Source organism: Ursus americanus, chromosome 2, assembly GCF_024610735.1.
Source record: "Ursus americanus isolate L20-20 chromosome 2, mUrsAme1.1.p, whole genome shotgun sequence".
Lineage (NCBI taxonomy): Eukaryota > Metazoa > Chordata > Mammalia > Carnivora > Ursidae > Ursus > Ursus americanus.
Window position 1 is genome coordinate 60,679,287 of NC_142128.1, and position 19,143 is coordinate 60,698,429.

Genomic DNA, 19,143 nt, shown 5'->3' on the forward strand with positions numbered 1-19,143 from the left:
ACCAGAATAAAGAGACATATAGATAAAAATACGTTAATAGTAGCGAGCAATAGACAGATCACCTCAGCAGAAAATCAACAAAGAAACAAGAGCTTTGAATGACATACTAGACCAGATGGACTTCATAGATATATATAGAACACTACACCCCAGAACAACAGAATACTCATTCTTTTCCAATGTACATGGAACGTTCTCCAGAATAGACCATTTACTGGGTCATAAAACAGGTCTCAACCGATACCAAAAGACTGAAATTATTCCCTGCATATTCTCATACCACAATGCTTTGAAATTGGAACTCAATCACAAGGAAAAATTTGGAAGAAACTCAAACACTTGGAAACTAAGAACCATCCTGCTCAAGAATGATTAGATAAACCAGGAAATCAAAAATCAATATGAACAATTTCTGGAGACCAACGAGAATGAAAACACAATGGTCCAAAACCTATGGGACAGTGCAAAGGCAGTCCTAAGGGGGAAATACATAGCCATCCAAGCCTCACTCAAAAGAATAGAAAAATCTAAAATGCAGTTTTTATATTCTCATTTCAAGAAGCTGCAGCTGGAACAGAAGAACAGGCCTAACCCACGCACGAGAAAGCAGCTGATCAAGATTAGAGCAGAGATCAATGAATTAGAAACCAGGAGTACAGTAGAGCAGATCAACAGAACTAGAAGCTGGTTCTTTGAAAGAATAAATAAGATCGATAAGCCACTGGCAAGACTTACTCAAAAGAATAGAGAAAGGACCCAAATTAATAAAATTATGAATGAAAAAGGAGAGGTCACAACCAACACCAATGAAATAGGAAGGATCATTAGAAACTTTTATCAACAGCTTTATGCCAATAAATTAAACAACCTGGAAGAAATGGATGCCTTCCTGGAAACCTATAAACTACCAAGACTGAAACAGAAAGAAATTGATTTTTTAAACAGACCGATTAATTATGAAGAGATTGAAGAAGTGATCAAAAACGTCCCGAAAAACAAGACTCCAGGGCCTGATGGATTTCCCGGGGAATTCTACCAAACATTCAAAGAAGAAATAATACCTATTCTCCTGAAGCTGTTTCAAAAAATAGAAACAGAAGGAAAACTACCAAACTCATTCTATGAGGCCAGTATTACCTTGATCCCCAAACCAGGCAAAGACCCCATCAAAAAGGAGAATTACAGACCAATTTCCCTGATGAATATGGACGCCAAAATTCTCAACAAGATCCTACCAAACAGTACCCAACAGTACATTAAAAGGATTATCCATCATGACCAAGTGGGATTCATCCCTGGGATGCAAGGGTGGTTCAACATTCGCAAATCGATCAGTGTGATAAATCATATCAACAAGAAAAGAGTCAAGAACCATATGATCCTCTCAATAGATGCAGAAAAAGCATTTGACAAAATACAGCATGCTTTCCTGATTAAAACACTTCAGAGTTTAGGGATAGAGGGTACATTCCTCAATTTCATAAAAACCATCTATGAAAAGCCTACAGCAAATATCATTCTCAATTTCACCTAAGATCAGGAACACGACAAGGATGCCCACTCTCGCCATTATTATTCAACATAGTACTAGAAGTCCTTGCAACAGCAATCAGACAACAAAAAGGGATAAAAGGTATCCAAATCGGCAAAGAAGAAGTCAAACTGTCTCTCTTCACAGATGACATGATGGTCTATATGGAAAACCCAAAAGACTCCACCCCCAAACTACTAGAAGGAGCAATTCAGTAATGTGGCGGGATACAAAATCAATGCTCAGAAATCATTTCTATACATGAACAATGAGACTGAAGAAAGAGAAATTAGGGAATCCATTCCTTTTACAATAGCACCAAAAATCATACATTATCTCGGAATTAACTTAACCAGAGAGGTAAAGGATCTATATTCTAGAAACTACACATCACTCTTGAAAGACATTGAAGAAGACACAAAAAGATGAAAAAATATTCCATGCTCATGGATCGGAAGAATTAACATAGTTAATCTATGCTACCCAGAGCAATCTACACTTTCAATGCTATCCCGATCAAAATACCAATGACATTTTTCAAAGAACTGGAACAAACAGCCCTTAAATTTGTGTGGAACCAGAAAAGGCCCCAAATCGCCAAGTAATTGTTGAAAAGGAAAAACAAAGCTGGGGGCATCACATTGCCGGATTTCAAGCTGAACTACAAAGCTGTGATCACAAAGACAGCGTGGTACTGGCACAAAAACAGACACATAGACCAATGGAACAGAATAGAGAACCCAGAAATGGACCCTCAGCTCTATGGGCAACTAATCTTTGACAAAGCAGGAAAAAACATCCAGTGGAAAAAAGACAGTCTCTTCAATAAATGGTGCTGGGAATACTGGACAGCTACATGCAAAAGAATGAAACTTGACCACTCTCTCACACCATACACCAAAATACACTCCAAATTGATGAAAGACCTCGATGTGAGACAGGAATCCATCAAAATCCTAGAGGAGAGCACAGGCAGCAACCTCTTTGACATCGGCCAAAGCAACTTTTTTCATGACACATCTCCAAAGGCACGAGAAACAAAAGAAAAAATGAACTTGTGGGACTTCATCAAGATAAAAAGCTTCTGCACAGCCAAGGAAACAGTCAAAAAAACTAAGAGGTAGCGCACGGAAAGGGAGAATATTTTTGCAAATGATGCTACAGATTAAAGACTGGTATCCAAGATCTACAAAGAACTTCTCAAACTCAATACACAAGAAACAAATAAACAAATCAAAAAATGGGCAGAAGATATGAACAGACACTTTTCCAATGATGACATACAAATGGCTAACAGATACATGAAAAAATGTTCAAAATCATTAGCCATCAGGGAAATTCAAATCAAAACCACACTGAGATACCACCTTATGCCAGTCAGAATGGCAAAAATTGACAAGGCAAGAAACAACAATTGTAGGAGAGGATGTGGAGAAAGGGGATCCCTCCTACATTGTTGGTGGGAAAGCAAGCTGGTACAGCCACTTTGGAAAACAGTGTGGAGGTCCCTTAAAAAGTTAAAGATTGAGGGGCGCCTGGGTGGCGCAGTCGTTAAGTGTCTGCCTTCGGCTCAGGGCGTGATCCCAGTGTTCTGGGATTGAGCCCCACATCAGGCTCCTCCGCTGGGAACCTGCTTCTTCTTCTCCCACTCCCCCTGCTTGTGTTCCCTCTCTCACTGGCTGTCTCTCTCTGTCAAATTAATAAATAAAATCTTAAAAAAAAAAAAAAAAGTTGAGGATTGAGCTACCCTATGATCCAGCAATTGCACTACTGGGTATTAACCCCCAAAGATACAGACGTAGTCAAGAGAAGGGCCATATGCACCCCAATGTTCATAGCAGCATTGTCCACAATAGCTAAATCGTGGAAGGAGCCAAGATGCCCTTCAACAGATGACTGGATTAAGAAGCTGTGGTCCATATATACAATGGAGTATTACTCAGCTATCAAAAAGAACGATTTCTCAACATTTGCTGCAACATGGACGGGACTGGAGGAGATAATGCTAAGTGAAATAAGTCAAGCAGAGAAAGACAATTATCATATGGTTTCACTCATTTATGGAACATAAGAAGTAGGAAGATCGGTAGGAGAAGAAAGGGAAGAAGAACGGGGGATAAACAGAAGGATGTACTGTATGGTGACTAACATAATATTATAAAAAAATATTATTATTTAAAAAAAAAACTAAAATAAGAAACAAACAAAAATGTATTTCTTAGTTCTGACAAGACCTAGACATAATGACTAATAAGTATCACTGAGCACCCAAATAGTGGTTTCTAAATAAAATTTCCCAAGAAAAGAACCCAGGGGTTCTTGAATAAAATGGCTAATCCAAGTCTGAAGGAGGAAATGTACAAGATAAGTCTGAAACATCTTGTCATACTGGAAATCAAGGAAGCTATCAAAGATGAAGAGAATCATATCATGAGGACTTAGGACTTGAAATAGATCCTAATGGCCAAAGATAAGACAATTTGATCATCATTAATTGCAGTGAAGTGAAGCATCAAATAGGTTAAAAATTTGTTCATAATGATACTTTAAAAAAAATAAATAAAAAGAAAGAAACCTACATAGTTATCTTTCTGGAGTGCCAAGGAACCAACGCGTTATTCTGAAAACTAGTAAATGATGGGGAAAACAATCAAGTATTCAACATACCTTCATGTGAAAATATACTACTCTATATTAAAACAAAGGAAGAAATAAAAAGAAAACATACCTTATATCTTTTTAGTTTCTGTACTTCTTCTTCAATAAGCATCTGGTTTTTGGCAACCTCTGACTGAATAGCACTTAACATATTACCCTGGTCTGTATCCATGGGTTCCTCCTTAGGGTAAAGAAAAAGAAACAGCATACCCTAATGATTGAGGCTTGAATCCAAAATATTTTAAAATGATAAACATGGTACAATTATCTTCAAATTTTACTCTTAATATTGGTGTCAGAATACCAGTCTAACTCCAATATTAAAGGACAAAAGCCCTAAGCAGTACCTCCCATATTTCTATGTTCTACAATAACACATATGAATTTTTACCTAAAAATATCTATACTGCAAAATACTATATTGCTACAACCTTTTGTTCAGCTACAAAATAAATCTGCTTAAATATGTTATTAAGAAAATGCCATCAAAGGAATGTAAAAAAGGTATTATTACTAATTATCTTCTCCAATCATATTTACTAAACAATCAATTACAAAGACTAGTAAAGAGTCCATGTAAATCTAAATGTATCCAATTATTTCTGTGAGAAATATATTCTAACTTGCTTAATTATATAGTTAATTGCTAACACTTACTTAGCATATATAATTTGTCAGTCTGTTTTAAGTGGCTTATATATACTACCTCAGTTAATCCTCACAACAGCCTTCTAAGGTAAATACTTTTAACTTCATTTTACATTAAGAAACTGAAGCACAGGGGCTCCTGGGGGGCTCAGTCAGTTAAGCGACCGACTCTTGATCTAGTCCCAGGTCATGATCTCAGGTTCATGAGATGAAGCCCCTCATGGGCTCCATGCATGGCATAGAGCTTGTTTAAGATTCTCTCTCCCTCTCCCTGCACCCCTACCACTCGCACAAGCGCATGCTCTCTCTCTTTCAAGAAAGAAAGAATGAGAGAGAGAGGAAGGAAGAAAGGAAGGAAGGAAGGAAGGAAGGAAGGAAGGAAGGAAGGAAGGAAGGATCTGAAGCACAAAGAAGTATATTCCAATTCATACATCCACTAAGTGGCAAATCCAGGAGCTGAATCTAGGCAGCCTGACTCCAGAGTGTATTCTCTTAATCATCACTCAGGACACTTGATTAAATTGAGTAGGAAGGAAGGGAGGAAGGGAGTGAGACAGAGAAAGACAGAAAGAAAGAGAGAAAAAGAGAGAGAGAAAGAAAGAGAAAAAAGGAAGAACTAAACAAAGAAAGAAAGAAAATAAAGAAAGCGAAAGAACTAAGAGAGAGAATACTTTCCTGAGACAACTAAACTAGAATTTTGCACTTAAAAAACGTGGTCACAAACCTCAGCAAGTTGTCTTTGTAACTCTGCTATCTTCTGTTCATATATCATTTTTCTGTCAGACACAATGGCCATTAAGTTAAATCGAATTTCACCTTCACTGTACCTAAAAAAAAGTTAAAGTTTATAATGTAATAAAGAACTAGAACACTATTACAATTAAGATAATCTATTGTGTGGGGCGCCTGGGTGGTGCAGTCGTTAAGCTTCTCTGCCTTCGGCTCAGGGCATGATCCCAGCGTTCTGGGATTGAGTCCCACATCAGGCTCCTCCGATAGGAGCCTGCTTCTTCCTCTCCCACTCCCCCTGCTTATGTTCCCTCTCTCGCTGGCTGTCTCTCTCTGTCAAATTAATAAATAAAATCTTAAAAAAAATACTTAAAAAAAAAAAGATAATCTATTGTGACTACCCCATGGTTCTTTAGGATAAAAACAAATCTATCAATTGGCTAGCAGTGAAAATTGACATTTAAAAAGAACTTTCAGGGGCGCCTGGGAGGCTCAGTCGTTAAGCGTCTGCCTTGGGCTCAGGGCGTGATCCTGGTGTTCTGGGATCGAGCCCCACATTGGGCTCCTCCGCTGGGAGCCTGTTTCTTCCTCTCCCACTCCCCCTGCCTGTGTTCCCTCTCTCGCTGGCTGTCTCTCTCTCTGTCAAATAAATAAAATCTTTAAAAAAAAAAAAAAAAGAACTTTCATATATGAAAGCCTACAACTGCAGAAAAAAAAACTAAGTTTAATCACAAATATTTTTAAATGTTCTAAAATAAAATTATACCACTAAACATTTGAAATAAAAAATGTTTTCCTACTTTTATAAAAAATATGTCAACCATCATTTACTTCAGACCTCAGAAAAAAATAATTAAACTAAGACCTCACGGTTGTTGGATTAATTATACTGGCATTTTGATGGTAATTAACTATATTCCTAACTATATACTTTTTTCCAAGTCATGATATAGCTGCTATTTTTAGTTAATAAATTTTTTATTTCACTTATACTTTACATTTTATTATAAATTATAAAATATTTATATAATATTTTACTAATATAATGTGGTCATATCCTGTTGCAAAATTTCTGAATAATGTTTTATTTTCACTACTCTGATACCAGAGTATCACAATGAAACACCTCATAATATAAGTTTATTTATGGTAAGGATTGACATTAGAAGAATTACTGGTAAGATTATGTAAATGGTGCTTAATCAAGATGAGAATATACAGAAAATGTAAGCCTGTTTTTGCATTATTCACTTATAACAGTTTCTCATATATAATTCTATTCACCAAAAGAATTAGGAGCAATATAACTACAGTGCTTTGAACTTTGTAAAAATGTTGTTTTTAAAACTCTGCTGTGGACAATTATCAAATGATCTCACTGCTATGTGGAATTTAAGAAACAAGACAGAGGATCATAGGGGTAGAGAGGAAAAAAATGAAACAAGATGAAACCAGAGAGGGAGACAAACCATAAGAGACTCTTAATCAGAGAAAACAAACTTTTGAGGGTTGCTGGAGGGGAGGAGGGTGGAGGGATGAGGTAACTGGGTGATGGACAATGTGGAGGGTATGTGTTGTAATGAGCACTGGGTATTATATAAGACTGATGAATCACAGACCTGTACCCCTGAAATAATTAATACATTATATTTTAATTAACTGAATTTAAATTTTACAAAATTAAATAAATAAAACTCTGCTCTGGAACTTCCATTTCCTTATTCCTCTTACTAAGAAAATACCAAATAAAAACACTAGACATAACATCTTTTTTTAAAAAGAGGATCCAAAAATGACACAGTGGTGAACTCCTTGAGTTATCTCATTTGCCTTCATATAGCCTCAACTTGGAGTTAAAGAAGCCAGCAACTAAGAAATGCCAACAGGCACAGTCAAAAAAAGCACCAACAAAAGTCTGCTCCTTCTATCCAAATAAGAAAGGGGAGATCATGAGACAGAAAACCTTTGGACAATAACCACTCTACCGCAGCTAAACACAACTGAAAAAAAACTGTGCCCCAACCCTACCCACCAGCAAAGACTGAGTAGGGAGATACGACTTTCATCCCTATGGGCAGTAATGATACCTATTTGCAGTGTCTAGAAGAGACTAAATGGGAAGCCAAGTGGGAAGTCACTACCATACAGTGGTAAAGAAGCCCCCTCCCCCACTTTAGTGACAGTGAAGCCATGTAGTAAGCAGTAACAAGGCATTCCTACTCCTTCCAGCCAGGGTAGTATCAAGTGGACACCCTTTTGGGGGCTTCACCCTTTTGGGGTGGGAACTCCCACCCCTGCGTAGTAATAACAAGGAAACTCTTCCCATTTCCAGTGTCAATGGAAGCAGGATAGGGAACCTGAACTTCCACTCCCACCTGGCAGTAATGAGGTAGCATCCTGAGATGCCAGAGCAGTGCCCACATAAACCAGCTTAACAGAAATTTTATTGAAAAAACCTAGAGTTTTGGGGCACCTGGGTGGCTCAGTCATTAAGCGTCTGCCTTCGGCTCAGGGCGTGATCCCGGTGTTCTGGGATCGGGCCCTGCATCGAACCTCCGCTGGGAGCCTGCTTCTCCCTCTCCCACTCCCCCTGCTTGTGTTCCCTCTCTCGCTGGCTGTCTCTCTCTGTCAAATAAATAAATAAAATCTTTAAAAAAAAAATCCAGAGTTTTGTTATATAAAGCCACAAATGTCCAGGTTTCAATCTGTAATCATTTGTCATATTAAAAATGATAAAAATCTCAACCTGAATGAAAACACTAATCAAAAGAAAGCAGGACTGGCTATATTACTATGAGATAAAGTAAATTTCAAAACAAAGAAAATTACTAAAGAGGGATATTACATAATGATAAAAAATCAATCCACTAAGGAGATAGTGATGTTTAGTTTATGCACCAAACAACAGACCTGCAAAATATGTAAAATAAAAACTGATTAAACTGAAATGTGAAGTAGACAAATCCAAAACTGTCCCTATTTGCAAATGACATGATTATGGAGAAAATGCCAAGAACTCACAAAATAACTTCTAAAGCTGGTACATGAATTCGGCAAGGTCAAAGGATTCAAGAAAAAGAAAGAAAACAATCAACTGTGTTTCTACACACTAATAATGATCAAAGAAATCAAGTATGAAAATATAGTATCATTTGTAATCATTCAAAAGACTAGAGTACTTGGGTATAAATCTGACAAAACATGTACAGGACCTGTATGCTAAAAAGTACAAAATGCTGATGAAAAAATTAGAGAAGATCAAAGTAAATAGAGAGACATACCATGTTCATGGACAGGAAGACTTATACCAATTCTCCCCAAACAGATATAAATGTTTGACACAATTCCTATCAAAATCCCAGCAAGAATTTTTGTAGATATGCACAAGATTATACTAAAATTTATATGGGAAGACAGAGGAACTATAACAGCTAAAACAATTTTCAAGAAAAAGAATAAAGTTGTAGGTATCAGTTTATCTGATTTCAAGACTTACAATACAGCCACAGTCATCAAGACTGTGTAGGACTGGCAGAGAACAGACACACAGGTCAATAGAACAAAGCAGTGAACCTAGAAACAGACACACAAATACACCCAACTGGTTTTTTATAATTCTACCAAATTGGTAGAGGACGGATAGCCTTTTCAACAAATGGTGCTACAGCACATGGATATGCATAGGCAACAAAATGAACTTTGACTTAACTTCACAACATGTACAAAAATTAACTCAAAATGGATCACAGACTTAAATGTAGAATGTTAAAATATAAACTTTTTAGGTAAAAAGACAAAAACTTTAGGACCTAGGCCTAGACAAAGAATTCTTAGATTGACAACAAAAAACAATTCATAGTGGAAAAGATTAATAAATTAGACTTCATTGGGATTAAGCACTTTTGCTCTTGAAAGACTATACTGGGAGAATTAGGGGACAGGCTACAGACAGGGAGAGAATATTTACAGGCAACGTGTCTGATGAAGAACTAGTACTATCTAGCGTATGTAAAGAAACTCAAGGCTCAACAGTCAAAAAACAAACAATCCAATTACAAAATAGGCAAAAGGAATGAAAAGATTTTCAACATCATTAGTCATCAGGGAAATATAGATTAAAATTACAATGAAATATCACTACCCACCTACTGGAATGGCTAAAATAAAAAATTTTGACAAAACCAAATGCTAGCAAGGATGTGGAAAAACTGGATCACTCATACATTGCTGGTAGGAATGTAAAATGGTACAGCCACTCTGAAAGCGTCTGGCAGTTTCTTAGAAAATTAAACACGCATTTACAACTCAGCAATGGCACTCCTGGGCATTTATCCCAGAGAAATGAAAATTTATATTCACACAAAAATGTGTACACAAATGTTTATTGTTGCTTTAGTCATCACAGCCAAAAACTAGAAACAATCCATATGTCCTTCAGTGGGTAAATAGGCAAAAAAATGGTCCTACCCATACCATAGACTACTACCCATAGTTAGAGAAGAATGAACTACTTATGTACTTAACGACCTGAATAAATCTCCAGAAAATTATTCTGAGTGAAAGAAGCCAGTCCCAAAAGGTTACATATTGTATGATTCCATTTATACAACATTCTTTAACTGACAAAAATTATAAAACTAGGGATTAAGGGTGGGAGGGGAGAGTGGCAACAGAGGAAGGAAGTGGTTGTGGCTCTAAAAGGGCAACAATGAGGAATCCTTGTGCTAATGAAATCATTCTGCACCTTGACTGTATCAATGTCAATATCCTGGCTGTGGACACTGTACTCCAGTTCGATAAGATGTTACCCTTGCTGGGTAAAAGGTACATGGGATCTCCCTGCATTATTTTCATAACTGAACATGAATATACAATTATCTCCAAATAAAGGTTTTAATTTAATAAAAAAAAATATGCTTAAAAACAACTCTACAAAACAATGAAAGAAAATATCCAATGGAGATCTGCAAGTTTAACTTTTATAAAGAGGGCATATATTACTATGCAGAATTTAAATATTTCTGAAATAGATTTCCTGAACATATTAATCCAATCAAAAAGATGTTCAACAAGCACTGCTAAAATAATAATAGAATAAAAGTTGAAAAAAAAATGTTTAAAAACCAGAATACTATGCCAGTAAGATTAGCTGAGCATTTACTTTTGTATCCTTTTTTCTATGACTGGCCTCACTGCGCTGATCCAGTCATCTTGATTGCATGCACCTAGAAAGAAATTTGAAAACAATTAAATCAAATAAAATCAACATTAAAATTATTTCAAAAGTTAGTCTAAAATATCTTTTTATAAATATCTCGGGAAATTCAGGATGGTAAAAATCCTTTTAGCATAACAATGTTAAGCTTCAATACTTAGTTTTGGAGTAAAGGTGAGGGCAAAAAGCATTAGCATAATTTGCATTACCACATTATTGTGTCACTTAGGTGCTGAACAAACACCTGGAAAAGTAATTAATTAGGGAGTTATCCCATTAAAATCCACAACTTTGTGAAATAAGGATAACTACCATTTTACAGTGATAAAACTGAGGACTAAGAAAAATGAGCACGTAAGTTAGAAAATATGGATTCAATCTTTATCAATCTGACTCCCTATCATCATAACTATAAAATAAAAAACTGAAATCACACATAATGCAAAACCAGTTTTACCCAGTTGTTTTAATCCTCCTTTTCACCACAATTTTCAGCATAGCCACCAGCTATACAGCAAAACTGGCTGCTCTACTTTATCGTTTACTTCCTTTGTATTTGACGGTTCTAACGAATACAGAGTAAGTGACCAGATAGAAGCCAAGAGAGAAAATGCAGAGATCAGCTCAACCATGAAACTACAAAAAACTTAAAGAGAATTTAAAGAACATTCTATTAATTTTCTGTGACACAGAAAAATAAATATTTTTAAATATTTTAAAGTAAATATTTTAAAAACATGTAAATCTGCATTAGACAAATTATTGTTCTATGCAGGGGCTATGGTCAAAAAAGTACAAACAAAATGAACCTAGGTTCATTTTTTAATCTAATAAAACTATAAAGTTTTACAAACACCAGATAACATTAGGTTCAATAAAAACAGGTTTTGTTGGACTTAAAAATGAACGTAATTTTTTTAAAAAGGAAACTTAATGAGGTAAAAATAAGGAGTTAAAATTCTCTGTGGGCCTATGATTTTAGTACTATATCAGAACCACCAATTATATCCTCAACCTTGCTAACCATTTATCATTTTTGCTTAAGGTTAGAGATGAGTGGGATTGGGACAAATTTACCCTTTGGCCCAAAGGACAGCATACTAATGCACTATTTCAGAAACTTCAAAGTAAAACACTTTTGTAGACTGTTAAACACTGAATTAAAGTGATTCTGAATGATACAAATCTAAGTGAAAATATTTTAATGCAAGATGGTCATCAGTAGGTTAAAAATGACAAGAATAACTTATATTCACTAAAAGAAGTAGCTTTTTAAAGTTAACTGGAAAATTAAAAAAAATAAATTACATAATCTATCTATGGATTAAAGAAATTTTCTCTTAGAAAAAAATTAAAGATCCCAGTTGAACCATAGTAGTCAACACGTCCTTTCTGTTATTTAACCTCCTAAGTAATGAAAAGCTTAAGACTTTCATGACATTATACTACCTCATAGTCACCTTCCCCTTCAAAATCTAAGCAGCACTGTGGCAAAAACAAAGGAGAATGCCCAATCTTTTTTCCTTGTCAAAAGTGAAATACCAGGAACAGGAACCAGATTACCTAAATCAATCGGTCCTTCTCTTAATCCATCTAATTCATACAATCTTCCATTTACAGGAACATAACTGACAAAGTGAAAAGCATCTTCTTCTTTTGTTGATGTCTTTGCATCAAATTCAAACATCTGCTGTCTACAATGAAGAAAAGAAATAGTGAGAGACAAACAAGCAAAAAAGAAACAGTGTTTATTTAACAAAAAGTCTCTTTACCTGGCAAAACTGTTGTGTACTTGTCGAATCACATCCGAATTGCTCAGTGCCAAACCTTTCATCTAAAATAATTGTTAAAGTAGCCAATTAAAAAGAGAACTATCACAAATAAAGCATTCTAGGAATAGTAATATTATACTCACAGCTGCATCAAAACTTTGTGAAAATTCTTTAAACTCTGATAATGTCTCTCCCAAATGGACATCTTGATGCGTACAGTTCAATAATACACTTACTATAGCCTGGGTAGCACAAGCATTGTTAATTACCTATAAAACATAACGGCAAAAATATTATCAATTTATTTTTTAAAAAGCTGCGATTCTGGAGTTGAGGATTCTAGGAAACCAAATAAGTTAAATAAACTTATAACATCAGTGAAACCAATCCAGTTAGGGTAACAAGACCTATCTTTCCTGATCTAAACACAGCTGATTAAACCAAAAGAACCTGTCCTCCCTCCTATTCACACTTCTTCCTAAATTCATTTCCAAATTTAACCTATATTTCCGTATTCAGCACAAGCTCCAACTCACCTAGGTAGCTTTTATCCAACAATTGCTATTAGTTTCTACCTTCGAGTTTCTAGAAAGGATATATATTGTCCACACATTTTTTCAGCTCAATCATATGTAGTCTTTACAGTGCTGTCATCTAGTTGGTAACTATTTATTTAACAAATTATGTGGACCTTATATTTTAGTCAGAGTGAAAAAAATGCAGATAGCACTTACTATGTGCCAGGTACTTTACTAGGCACTTCACATGCATTAATTCTTTTAATACTCTCAACAACCTATGAAGGAGTAATATTACTATCCCCATTTTACATTTGTGGAGGCTAAGGCACAAAGAAGTTGAGTAACTTGCCCCAAGGGCACAGAGCTAAGCAAGAGGCAGACAGTCTCATTCTAGAATTTGTGCACTTAGCCACCATGTTAGGCTGGCTCTGTACATATATGTGGTCTCCCTAACAAGATTATAACCTACTGTGGACAAGGACTTCTTCCACATTTCCTACAGCCCCTAAACAGTGTTGAGATTATAGAGTTAGAAAGAACCTCAGATTATCAGTGTGAATACCAGCTATGTTAATTATAAAGTTGAACTAAATTTGGTGAATGATTTTTTCAAAATAGTTTAGTTCTATTGCTATATTTTGTTACTACATTATGATTAAATACTATTTTCTAATTAGAGTCTTTCCAAAATGCTAATTCACTTATGATTTTAAAATTTAGCAAACTGTTTATATCCTGCCGGATTTCGGAAAAAAAATTTTCAATTATCTTTTGTCTTTAATTCTTATATTCCTCTACTTATTGTGCTGCCAGAGGCTTTTGAGGTCTTCTAAAATCCACCAGTTCTTACATCGTTTGCTGCAGTGTGTTCAAAAAATTCCTTGGTAAGACTGCTTTCTCTACTAGGAAACACTAATACCCAGGTCTCAAACAAATATAACGATACCACCACACTTCTGATATTCCTCTCTAATAATATCTTGTACTCAAAACTATCTTATAATGGACAAATTAGAGAAAAGTAACAGGAAATCTAGAATCCAATTAATACTGCTGATTACTTTTAATATGTATTTTTCTCTGAATCACAGTTCTTTAGTAAATTTGGAGAAAAAAATTTCAGTGATTAAAGGAGACTTCATAAAGGTGGTTAACTAAAACTCTGTAAGACTCAGTGCCCCCTTATCTTGGGCCAAAATTATCTGGAATGAAATTATCTGGGAATGATTTGGTAGGAATGAAGTTAGAAGAAGTTAAAGTTTATACTCATTCACACGTTCTTTCAAATTCACACATTAGGGACACACTATGTACCCAGTGCCAGGCTAGATGCTGAGGCTACAGCACAGTACTCTCAAACATTCCTATGATCTAGGGGCTTCAAATCTGTAATCCATCACTTTAGAAAACTTTCTTAAAGAATTAGGAAAAAAAAACTCCTCCAAAGTCATCAAGTTATAAACATTAAACATGCAGGTTTTTTTGTATAATCATCTTCAATATTTCTTTAAAAAAGAAAAAATCCCGTGGTTACTATTTCTCCTTCAATGTTAATAATGATTCACACTGTCCATGATTTATTACACTTATTTTGTGTGTGTATGAAGAATAGCAATCATGGTGTGCATGGGTATAAAAATACCTTTCCAGGTTTAAAAATGAGTTTAGCGCCACCAAGTGGTTATGCTATATATAGCATAGAATTGCCAAAAGGAAAAAAAGACCTTAAAAAGGGTATCTCCAACAGACGTAGTAAAGAGAAGGGCCATATGCACCCCAATGTTCATAGCAGCAATGTCCACAATAGCTAAATCGTGGAAGGAGCCGAGATGCCCTTCAACACATGACTGGATTAAGAAGTTGTGGTCCATATATACAATGGAATATTACTCAGCTATCAGAAAGAACGAGTTCTCAACATTTGCTACAACATGGATGGCACTGGAGGAGATAATGCTAAGTGAAATAAGTCAAGCAGAGAAAGACAACTATCATATGATTTCTCTCATCTATGGAACATAAGAACTAGGGTGATCGGTAGGGGAAGAAAGGGATAAAGAAAGGGGGGGTAATCAGAAGGGGGAATGAAACATGAGAGACTATGGACTATGAGAAACAAACTGAGGGCCTCAGAGGGGAGGGGGTTGGGGGAATGGGATAGACCGGTGATGGGTAGTAAGGACGGCACGTATTGCATGGTGCACTGGGTGTTATACACAACTAATGAATCATCGAGCCTTACATCGGAAACCGGGGATGTACTGTATGGTGACTAACATAATATAATAAAAAATCATTTTAAAAAAAAAAGGGTATCTCCATACAGTCATTCAAGTATTTACTAACCACCTACAGTGTGCCAGACATTGTGGTGTGTGGGATGCAGAGTGAATGAGAGAGTTAGAGAGGTCTTTCACCTCATGAAACTCACATAAAAAGCACCTTATATACATCTGTTTGGAAGAACTTTAACTTTAGTTCATGTCACAAAAAATTTACTGCAGCCTAACTTATTTTGTAATCCCCAACTTTTTAAATCTTTAATTTATCCTGAGTATTCTATCATATGCTCTAGCTTGTAACACATGTTCAAACACAGTAGTAAAGTTCAACAATAAAAGGAGGCTAGAGTAAGAGGTCACAAGTAGGGCTGGTCCAGAACTTTAAGAACTTGGTTTGAATTCCTTTGAAAGAACATACATTCTTTAGTTCATCCAGGCTCTTCACTCCCTATTTATTACACACAACCTGATTCACGCATACGTGTTGCCAACCTGATACTGCAGCCACTTGACTTGTAACCCCTGGACTAGAGAATAACTTCTTTTCATAGTTTATACAAAACAATATGGTGGGTGCTCAGAGGAACGCTCCTATAATAAAGTACTGCATTATAAATTACAGTCAATCTTCACTGAATTGTAGCCATAAAATAAAAAGTTTTCAATATTTATTCATAGTCAAGGGGGAAAAAAGGGTTGAGAATAAAACTGTGGGTAACTCAAGGGAAGGTGACTCTAAAATAAACACAAAACAAAAAAAGTATGCAATAAGTGCCCTGCCTGTGAAAAATTTAGAAAAAAATCCACACATGAGAAAGAGATGAACAGAAAACCAAAATGATGAAGACAGAAATCATCTTTAAGTAACAGAGGTTTCTCTATGAGTGTAAAATTTTAACAGAGCTTTGAAAGCTTTATAGGACCTAGAGAATAGAGAAGGAAATTCATTCAGGGAAACAAGAGGGTATGAACAAAGGAACAAATTTACATGGTATGTTCAAAAGACAATGAGCATACTGGTTTGTATCAGCATGATTGTGGTCAGGGTTTGGCATTATTTGTTACCTTGAAAACCACTGACCTTAGCAATTAGTAGTTTGCCCTCGGAGCAAAAGATTTTTAATAGGGAAATAACATAATAAAAATAGGGTTTTTATTATGAAAGATTCAGTTTGACAATTTACAGCAAGGATTGAACATGGCTGAAAACAGAAACAAGATCAGCTGGATTGCTACCCTAATGCACATATGAAACAATACAATGTGATAGATTAATGAATACATGAAACCTCTATCACACAAATATGCAAGTCAGAATTCTAGGAGTCAGGAATACAACTATAAAAAAGGGGTTGGGCGCCTGGGTGGCTCAGTTGGTTAACCATCTACCTTCAGCTCAGGTCATGATCCTGATCCCACATTGGGCTCCCTGCTTAGCAGGGAGTCTGCTTCTCCCTCTGCCCCTCCCCTTGCTCATGTTCTCTCTCTCTCAAATAAATAAAATATTTTAAAAAATAAAATAAAGTTAAAAAGAATAAGGGAATACTAATAACCATATGAAACAATTTTGTAAATTTAAGCTAAAATGCAGAAATTAGGGGTGCCTGGGTGGCTCAGTCGTTAAGCTCTGCCTTCGGCTCAGGGCGTGATCCCAGGGTTCTGGGATTGAGCCCCGCATTGGGCTCCCTGCTCTGCTGGAGCCTGGTTCTTCCTCTCCCACTCCCCCTGCTTGTGTTCCTTCTCTCGCTGGTTGTCTCTGTCAAATAAATAAATAAAATCTTTAAAAAAATGCAGAAATTAAAAAAAAATCTTATCAAAACCAAGTCAAGAAGAAATAGCCTAAATGGTCTTTTAAGTATTAAACTGAACCAGTAGTTATATATATACTCACAAAGAAAATACCAGGCCCAGAATTAACTGTAAAGGCCCAGAATTGGCTGTACAGGCCAATTCTATCAAAATCTGAAGAAAAAGATCATCTAAACTTGATACAAATTCTTTGGAACAATAAAAAAAAAAAAGAGGAAATTCCCAGCAAACCCCTAATACTAAAACTAATCAAAGCTATTACAAGAAAAGAAAATTAAGGTCCATTTCATTCATTAATATAAATGAAAACGCTAAGCAAATAATACTGAATTAAATCTGACAGTACATAAAGACAGAATATATCATGACCAACTAGGCTTATCCCAGATATGAGGGATGATTTCAAAAAGCATTTGAAAAATTTTCATAATAAAGACACTCACTAAATTAGTAACAAAATGCCCTTACCTGAAAAAGAACATTTAAAAAAATAAAAATAAAAACCAGAGTAAACATCATCCAAAACAAGAAAATGGTAAAAGCAGTCCCTTTAAAATCATGATGTTTTATTGAAGGTCTTAAGCAAAAAGAAAAGAAAAATGAATTAGAGGTATAAGGATGTGAAAGGAGGAAATAAAACTGTTATCACTTGATATAGTAATTTAGACAGAACCCCTTCAAAATAACCAACATACAAATATTAGAGGTAATAGAAAAGTTTAGTAAGATAGCCAAATATTAAAACATAAAAGTGAATTGCATTTTTTTACCAGCATCGAAACCTAGAAAATTAATTGAAGAGAAGGTAGGATCTATAATTATAACAGAAATATCAAGGAGTTAGGATTAATCTAATAAAAGAGGAAAGGATCTCTACAGAGAAAATTACACATGTTAAAGATAATAAAGATCTAAACAGATACATACTATGTTCATGACTTAATATGAAGATATAAATTCTCCCCAAATTGACATATATAGTCAATGTTATTCCAGTCAAAATTCCAACAGAATTTTTCACACAACTTGGTAAGATGACTCTGAAATTTACATGAAGAGCATGGGGCCAAGAATAGAAGGATACTTCTGAAAAAGAGCAGGGAAGAAAGACATTACCTATTAGATATTGGACCTTATGAAGAAGTGAAAGGAATTAGGACAGTGATATTGGCACAGAGACAAACTGATGAGTGGAACAGAGTACAGTCCAGAAAACACACACACACACACGGAACTCTGATATACAACAGAGGCGGAATATGTTAGATAACTAGGGAAAAAAACAGATGCTTAATAAATGAGTCTAGAAAAAAATGTTGATCTATATGGAAAAAGATAAAACTGAACTCCTACTTTACATGATATACCAAAACCCAACACCCAATGAATCATGGACATAGATGTCAAAAATTAAAATTTAAATACACAGGTAAATATCTTTTACAACTTCAGACAGATAACAATTTCTTAAACAAGATACAAAAAGCACTGGTTCAAATATAAAATTCTATTCATCAGACACCCAGAAAAGGTAAAACATTAAGGTGCCAACTTGAAGAAGTAGTATCAAGAATACATAAACAACTCACAAATCAAAAAGAAAAACACGATTCACCCCATAGAAAAATAAAAATAAACAGAAATTTCACAGAAGAAACACATACGGACACTTTCAAAATGATTAGAGTCCAGGGAGATGTAAACCAAGACCACAATGAAATACAAGCTGGCTGGCAAAAATTAAAAGGCCTGACAATACCACATTGGAGCATGTGGCTAGACAGTTACTCAGATATTCCTAATGGGAGTGTAACTGGAGCATCTACTTCAGAAAACATTTTGATACATTTATGTACCACATTAAGTAGTCAATTCTACTTCTAGGTATACACCAGGAGAAATCTGCACATATACAACAGCAGACATGTAGAAAAATGTTTATAGCCACATACTTCATAATAACTCAAATGTCAATCTA

The 19,143-nt window shown here is 35.4% G+C and overlaps 1 protein-coding gene across 8 annotated transcripts in view; it reads right to left on the reverse strand.

Annotated features, from left to right (window-relative positions):
• Positions 1-19,143, reverse strand: part of UCHL5 (ubiquitin C-terminal hydrolase L5) — a 48,727-nt gene that overhangs the window by 12,041 nt on the left and 17,543 nt on the right. For 4 of the 8 annotated variants that reach the window (XM_045809569.2, XM_087856451.1, XM_087856462.1 and 1 more), the window contains 6 exons: positions 12,697-12,822; positions 12,554-12,615; positions 12,345-12,475; positions 10,728-10,791; positions 5,562-5,664; positions 4,260-4,370 (listed from right to left, as the gene is read on the reverse strand). In XM_045809569.2, the coding sequence (XP_045665525.1) occupies positions 4,260-4,370; positions 5,562-5,664; positions 10,728-10,791; positions 12,345-12,475; positions 12,554-12,615; positions 12,697-12,822 (597 nt within the window). Of the gene's footprint in view, positions 1-4,259; positions 4,371-5,561; positions 5,665-10,727; positions 10,792-12,344; positions 12,476-12,553; positions 12,616-12,696; positions 12,823-18,092; positions 18,235-19,143 lie in introns of those variants that run through there. The other 4 variants (XM_045809570.2, XM_087856452.1, XM_045809573.1 and 1 more) reach the window with 2 other exon arrangements.